Genomic DNA, 8,333 nt, shown 5'->3' on the forward strand with positions numbered 1-8,333 from the left:
AGAGGTGACTAACGGGATCGGGTGGTCAGGCTCGCTCGTACCCAATTGCGTGGATCGATGCTCATGATGTCAATCACTGGGTTGTCTGGTCCAGACTCGATTATTTACAGACCGCCGTCATATAGCTGTAAGACTGCTGAGTGCGGCGTTAAACAACAAACCAACCTTCAGTCATATATTGTATGTGTTTCAGCATCAGCGGGGTGCACAGATGACAATTCTCAATGCAACTTCTGGAAAGGGATACACGAGTGCGTCTTCAATCCGAACTACATGATGTGTTACTGTGCTTTGTCCTGCAACACCGCCTCCGAGTGCTCAGGTGATGATCTTCTTGTACTGTCAATGTGGCTGGAAAGGGCGAGGTGTGAGAAGGACCCATTTTGAAATGTACAACCTTGATGGTTTTCTATGGCCATCTATTTTTCAATGTATTTGGCTCATAATGACATGGGGGCGGTCTGGCAGCCTAGTGGTTAAAGCGTTGGCTCGTCACGCCGAAGACCAAGGTTCGATTCCCGACATGGGTACAATGTGTGAAGCCCATTTCTGGTGTCCCCCGCCGTGATATTGCTGGAATATTGCTAAAAGCGGCGTAAAACCATACTCACTCACTCACTCACTCATAATATCATGGTTAGTATCGTAAGTCCATGACATTCTAAGAACGGTTTAAACGTAGAATATTTGCCGTTTTAATTTTTGGCTATTATACTTACTGTCGCCAGCGAATAAGGACACCCTGCTCGTGCACCATGTAGCAAGTCCCGAGATCCGGGTTAGAATAGGTCTTCAGCAACCCGTGCTTGCCGTGAAAGGCGACTATTCTTGTCGTAAGCGGCTACTAACGGGATCGGGTGGTCAGGCTCGCTGATTTGGTGATGCATGTCATCGTATCCCATTTGTGTGGATCTATGCTCATGATATGAATCACTGGATTGTCTGTCAGAGACTCGATTATTTACAAACCGCCATCATACAGCCGGAATATTGCCGAGTGCGGCGTTGTACAACAAACAATCAATCATGTTCGAAACCGTTAGTCACTTCGAAATTCTTACGACAAGCATAAATGAAATATCTAATGCACTTCTGTAATGTTACCTATTATTATTCGCCCGTAATATGTTTCTAGGATTTGTTTGTACCAGACTCGTGATCGGGGTTTCACAAAAGTGGCAAACGTCTAAGGCTTGTATCATTTTGGTCTATCCTTTTATATCAAGCTAACATTTCATGTTATAAATAAATTACTGTTCAAAGCAGCGTTGGGCTTACAGACGACCACTTCGTCTAAGGCATCTTGATTCGCTGTGCAGAGTTGCGTCCCTTGGGCATGCCAGAAACCGATGATTATTCAAATACCGATTCGCCCCGATTATGATTTGAGGTATGTCAACACAATACCCGTGCTCGTGGGTTTCACCAAAGTGGTAACCGTCTAAGACCTGCATCATTTCGCGCTTTAAATACGACATTAAGCTGACACGCCGTGATTTAAATGGAATACCATTCAAAGCGGGTTGAACCCATCTAACTCATTCACTGAATGAACATGTATCGTTGTTAAGGGCTCGATATTTCAAATAATCCACGTTAACATGTTCTTAACAAAATATGTTTGACAAAATATTCGCTTAAACTATAAACATCCTCGCATCGTGCATGAAAAAAAGCAAAACACGCGTCCGACACTTTTAGCAGCAATAGAGGAAATACTCCACGTGCCACAGCGACTCACACAGTAAAACAATTCAGACTACACCGATTTCGGGCATGTTGTGTACACTTTCGAGAAGGTCCTCGCATCCGTACGTTGCTGGTTGCTTTGTTGTTTTACGCGGCACTCAACTATATTCCAGCTATATGACGGCGGTGTGTAAATAATCGAGTCTAGACCAGACAACCCAGTGATTAATATCATGAGCATCGATCCACGCAATTGGGATTGATGACATGTATCAACCAAGTCAGCGAGCCTGACCACCCGATCCCGTTAGTCGCCTTTTACGACAAGCATAGTCACCTTTTTGCGGCAAGTATGGGTTCCTGAAGACTTATTCTACCCCGGAATCGTCACGGGTCCCGTACGTTGCTGAAAATATTATGAAGCCTCGGTCCTTCGGGTGTTGTACTTACAATCGCGATTACATGTTGTATCAATTCAGCGGCACTTAATTACTGAAGTTACCACACTATGTGTTGTATGTATGCTTTTTTGAGCCAGTTATTTCAAAGAACATCATGATCTATAGTGTTGATTGGCATTCAGCTCCAGGTGCAGGTGCTGACACACACTGCCAGTGTTCCTTCAATGCCTCGAGGGGATTCTGTGAAACCAAAGACCTAGCTACAACGTGTCCTCATACATGTTCTCTCAGACAGAGTAAGTGTCACCGTCATATGCCTCCACACCAGTTGTTCAGTCAGAGTAAGTGTCACCATCAATTGCCTCCACAACCGTTGCTCCCTCAGAGTAAGTGTCACCATCAATTGCCTCCACAACCGTTGTTCCCTCAGAGTAAGTGTCACCGTCATATGCCTCCACACCTGTTGTTCCATCGGAGTAAGTGTCACCGTCATATGCCTCCACACCTGTTGTTCCATCAGAGTAAGTGTCACCGTCATATGCCTCCACACCTGTTGTTCCATCAGAGTAAGTGTCACCGTCATGTGCCTCCACACCTGTTGTTCCATCAGAGTAAGTGTCACCGTCATGTGCCTCCACACCGGTTGTTCCCTAAGACATAGTAAGTGTTACCGTCATGTGCCTCCACACCTGTTGTTCCCTCAGAGTAAGTGTCACCATCATATGCCTCCACACCGGTTGTTCCCTAAGACATAGTAAGTGTTACCGTCATATGCCTCCACACCTGTTGTTCAGTCAGAGTAAGTGTCACCGTCATATGCCTCCACACCTGTTGTTCCCTCAGATTAAGTGTCACCGTAATATGCCTCCACAACTGTTGTTCCATCAGAGTAAGTGTCACCGTCATATGCCAACACACCTGTTGTTCAATCAGAGCAAGTGTCACCGTCAAATGCCTCCACACCTCGTGTTCCAATCAGAGTAAGTGTCACCATCATATGCCTCCACACCTGTTGTTCCCTCAGAGTAAGTGTCACCATCATATGCCTCCACACATATTGTTCCCTAAGACATAGTACGTGTCACCGTCATATGCCTCCACACCTGCTGTTCCCTAAGACACAGTAAGTGTTACCGTCATATGCCTCCACACCTGTTTGTCCATCAGAGTAAGTGTCACCGCCATATGCATCCACACATATTGTTCCCTAAGACATAGTACGTGTCACCGTCATATGCCTCCACACCTGCTGTTCCCTAAGACACAGTAAGTGTCACCGCCATATGCATCCACACCTGTTGTTCCATCAGAGTAAGTGTCACCGTCATATGCCACCACACCTGCTGTTCCCTAAGACATAGTACGTGTCACCGTCATATGCCTCCACACCTGTTGTTCCCTAAGACACAGTAAGTGTCACCGTCATATGCCTCGACACCGGTTGTTCCCTAAGACATAGTACGTGTCACCGTCATATGCCTCCACACCTGCTGTTCCCTAAGACACAGTAAGTGTCACCGTCATATGCCTCCACAGCTCGTGTTCAGAGTAAGTGTCACCGCCATATGCATCCACACATATTGTTCCCTAAGACATAGTAAGTGTCACCGTCATATGCCTCCACACCTGCTGTTCCCTAAGACACAGTAAGTGTCACCGTCTTAGCCTCCACACCTGTTGTTCCATCAGAGTAAGTGTCACCGCCATATGCATCCACACATATTGTTCCCTAAGACATAGTACGTGTCACCGTCATATGCCTCCACAGCTCGTGTTCAGAGTTAGTGTTACCTTCATGTGCTTTCACACCTGTTGTTCACTCACAGTAAGTATTCCTACTATCATGTCTCTGCACCTGTTGGTCTCGCGCCAGTTATCACTTCTAGTCAGTACACCTGTTCCTCAAGTCCTACCCGTCAAGTCCAACATACATGTTTACCTTCTTTGCAAATGTACACCCTTTCTCAGTTACATCCATTGAGTTACCATTTACAAAAGGTGTTTGACAATATCATTGTTATTCATGTCCCTCGTATGGAAACTTTGTAAGATTGTTGATTTTTATTAAAGCATTGATTACATGTTAAAATCATGAAACTTTTCCTATGATATTCATAAAAAACTTTTTTTGCTGAATTGTATGGGTTTCTAAATATAGCAGAATGATGAAAAAGAGCATAATTACAGTTATTCTTCACTTTGACCATACTGAATATATACTAGTTATTACATGTTTACAAGGGTCACGGCTGACCCAGTCGATTAAGGCGCCGCAATTCACCATGCATAGATGCGACCCTTGGGCACGCCAAGTCCTATTACTGTGGGTTCGATCCTCCTTTTGACCCAACTTCGTTTCTGAATTTGTCTGCTACATCTTCGTGCTCACGGGTTTCAACTAAGTAGTCACCGTTAGAAAACTGGAATACTGTTAAAAGCGTCGTTAAACCCAGTCACTCACTCGCTCACATGTGTTCAATACATTTTACAGCTGTCACGTGCCCCCCTCATGAACCCTATCCAAACGCTATACCTGTTGGTCGGCGGAGATACCTTGATCGAGTGACATACATATGTCGCCATGGATACCGTAACGATGGAGACGTCGGGCTTCGGGTGTGTGACGCATCAGGGATATGGAGGGTAGAGGGTCAACCACCGATTTGTACTTATGGTGAGTAGCCGCACGTTTCCAACCGATTGTAGAATGGAAAAGGAATATTTCGACACTCTCTTGAATCAGGGTGTGTGTGTGGGGTGTGTGTGTGTGTGTGTGTGTGGTGGGGTTAGGTGTATGTATTAACCGAGGGCTGAAGAGGTGCCTTTTGCTGTCAAGGAATTGTTCAGAAATGTGTTTGTTTTTTCTGTTTCCATGGAAACACGGTAGAATCAAGGGCTGATGTGATGTTTTGCTATTTAGAGGGAAGAAGTTTGACCTTGACTCTTCATCGTGGCGTGTTTGACCGGACCATATCTCTAAAACTAATTGGTATTCTTTCATGACACTTTGCACACAAAAAGACCATGTTGTCAATGGTTCCTTTTGCTACTTAGGGGTGTCTAGAATTTATATTTTTTCCATTTTCATGACAAGTTTGACTTTGACTCTGTTCATAGTGGTGTGTTTGTCCGGACCATCTCTCTAAACCTAATAGGTACTCTTTCTTGAAACTGTGCGCACACAAAGACGAGGTTGCCAGCAGCTGATGCCTTTTGCTACTAAGGGACTTTTAGAATCTACATTTTTACTGTTTCCATAGCAAAATGTTTGACTTTGACTCTGTTCATAGTGGTGTGCGACTGACATAGAAATACAAAGTTCCGAATCCCAAATCCATGGTTTTTATTGCTCAATAACTGCTCTTCTGTACGGACAGACAGATTAGATAGAAATTGTCTCATCAAGTTGGACTTAAAGTAACAGTCAGATGATTTTTTCTTTCTCGAATTTGTGGGGGCCGAGGGGATTAGTCATCTTCTGATGCCGCTTGTTGTAATCTATAAACGTTTGACACATCCGCGTATAATTCATGTCCATGTTTGGACGCTGATTGGTATGCACCCATGAGATGTATCACAATATCAAACTGACAAGATAAATTAAATTTACCAGTATGCACATATATGTTGCTCCTTTCATTAATTTGTAAAATGTATAATTGAAAACGTGAGTTATCAATATCAAGTGAATGTGTTTTGTGAGTGAGATGGGTTTACAGCCACCGTGATCTAGAGGATCTGCCCGGAGAACGGAACGTTTGGTGTCATACCAAAAAGACGATAAAAGTTGGTACTTGTTGTTACCTTGCCTGGCGCTCGGCATTAGTGTGGTAAAACAAGGACTGGTCGGCACAGAGTCAGTATACTGAGTTGAGTGGGGTATTCATGTGAATCTACGGCATGGCATCTCAGTGGGCTAGCACTATAAGACAGGACAAGCATGCATGTCGCTATATAAGTGCAATAATCATGGACGCGACGGTAAACCCAGTTTCACCTCGCCTGACCTAAATATACTATTCAAAAAAAGAAACGCATAACCCGTATTTGCTGAGAAAATTGTTAAATTCAAACATGAATAACTTGGTAGGAAATGAACTCGAGTACATGAAATTTTACATCCGTTTAGGAGAGATCAATGTCTATACAATCATGTCCATAACTTGATTTAAGGCATTCACAATATTCCTCAGACGTGAATGGAGTATCAATATCTGTTGTGCCCACCACGTGCACGAATAGCAGCTCTCACACGCCTTTTCATGGACTGGATGAGACGCTGGATAACGGCCTGGGGAATCCTCCGCCACTCCTCCTGCAGAAATGCAGCTAGTGCCTGGAGAGTTTGGGGTTGATGTTGACGCTGACGGCGATCAAGTTCATCCCATAGGTGCTCTATTGGGTTAAGATCCGGGCAACGGGACGGCCAGGGGAGCATGTTGACATTCTTAGCAGCGAGAAATGTCTTTGTGACACGTGCCGTGTGGGGCCGGGCGTTGTCCTGCTGGAAACTCTCACGTTGGACGTCAATGGCTGGCAGGAGGTGTGGTAGCAGGATGGTGTCTCTGTAGCGTACAGCCGTCAGGTTTCCCTGCACGTGGACAAGATCGGTACGATCAGTTTAGGATATTGCCGCCCACATCATCACACTCCCTCCACCAAATCTGTCCACTTGACGCACGCAGTTAGGGGCATAACGTTCATGATTCACGTCTGTAGACCCGGTTCCTACCACCACGTCTCTGCAACAGGAATCTGGAGTCATCGTTAAACCAAATGCGTCGCCAGTTGCGAAGGTTCCAGGCAGTCACGTTGTTACACCAACGGAGACGATGAGCACGATGGTGACGACGTAGCACGTTCCCGACGTAGGGTCTCCTGGCTCTCAGTCCATGTTCTCTCAGCCTGTTTCGTACAGTCTGGCCTGATACCCTCCTAAGTCCTGGCACCCTGGCTGCAGTGCTCTCATCCGTAGCAGTACGGTCACGCAAATGGAGGACCCGGATGTAGCGATCCTGGGCTGGTGTGGTGACTCTAGGTCTTCCTGTACGGGGACGGTCATTTGTTGTGCCTGTTTGGTTGTAGCGAGCTGCAAGCCGTGAAATTGTGCTTTGGCTAACCTTCAGACGTCGGGCAACAGAAGATTTGGACTCTCCAGCCTGCAGTCTTCCAATGGCGATGTTCCTTGTGGCAGCATCAAGACGTGGCATGTTCATTTGGCTTGGAAACATCTTCTGAACGAATGACTATTTCCGAAAGCAAGCTTGCTTTTTAATGCCAAACACTGCATGCTTTTCCTGCCCAATGTCAACGTGCAAGATGCCACTTGTTACGTCGTGGCGATGCATTTCTTACTCATTCTAAAAAAATCACATCAAAGGCAACATTTTCAAGCCAAATGGATTTGTTGCAAACTGAATGTGTCAATTGATGCTCTTACCAATATTTATACATATTTTGACGATAATATGAATACAAAAGGTATTACTTTCGTTTTGACATATCAGTAACACCTATGCGTTTCTTTTTTGGATAGTATATATCACTGGCACTGATGCTCCAATTTACAGATTCAAGTCTCCTGGTACCTTGCCCGGTTCAAGTAAAAGCATTTGTACCTTGGTCTACGTCAGTGGACGGAGTTGGGATCCTGGACTCGGCTCAAGACACCAACCTCTTGGAGTGCTCGGACATGTGCTTGAGGGTGCCGGGGTGTTCATACCTTGCCCATGATCAAGTCACTAGGAAGTGCTTTCTTTATTACAACGTTGCTCGAAGCGGGTTCAAAACAGCCGAGGGTGGAAGCGTGTGGAAAAAAGTGTTTCATGTTCTGCCAGTTACATACTACAGTTAAACCAGCTCTACCCTCCAAAATGAGTGGGGCTGTTCAAAAACAGCAGTGAGTGGATTAGGTTCAACGCCGCTTTGAACAGTATTCCAGTCATATCACGGCGTGCTGTGATGCAGATCTTAGACGTTAATCTCTTGGGGGAAATCCTTGAGCACAGGTATCCTTGAGCACAGGTTTGATGCGGATGAACCAAGAAATCGGGCGAACCGGGATTCGAACGCACGATCAAAGGTTTCTGGCGTGCACAAGGAACACAACTTTGCACAGCGAATTGCGGCGCCTTATATTAGATGCCCCTCGAAAATACCAGATAATTACAGAAATACAAAGAAGTTTCCAGTGATGGTTATGGATGGATATGAAAGAAGAAGGACTCGGTTTGACATGACAAT

At 45.2% G+C, this 8,333-nt stretch overlaps 1 protein-coding gene across 1 annotated transcript; it reads left to right on the forward strand.

Moving 5' to 3' along the window:
• The first annotated feature begins 209 nt into the window (after positions 1 to 209).
• Positions 210 to 7,944, forward strand: LOC124135131. The gene is made up of 4 exons (XM_046500328.2): positions 210 to 322; positions 2,273 to 2,386; positions 4,582 to 4,764; positions 7,661 to 7,944. The coding sequence occupies exons 1-4, from the start codon at positions 274 to 276 to the stop codon at positions 7,942 to 7,944; spliced, it is 630 nt and encodes a 209-aa protein (XP_046356284.2). The 5' UTR covers positions 210 to 273.
• The last annotated feature ends 389 nt before the right edge of the window (positions 7,945 to 8,333 follow it).

Source organism: Haliotis rufescens, unplaced genomic scaffold (genome assembly GCF_023055435.1).
Source record: "Haliotis rufescens isolate VD_foot unplaced genomic scaffold, xgHalRufe1.0.p SCAF_10, whole genome shotgun sequence".
NCBI lineage: Eukaryota > Metazoa > Mollusca > Gastropoda > Lepetellida > Haliotidae > Haliotis > Haliotis rufescens.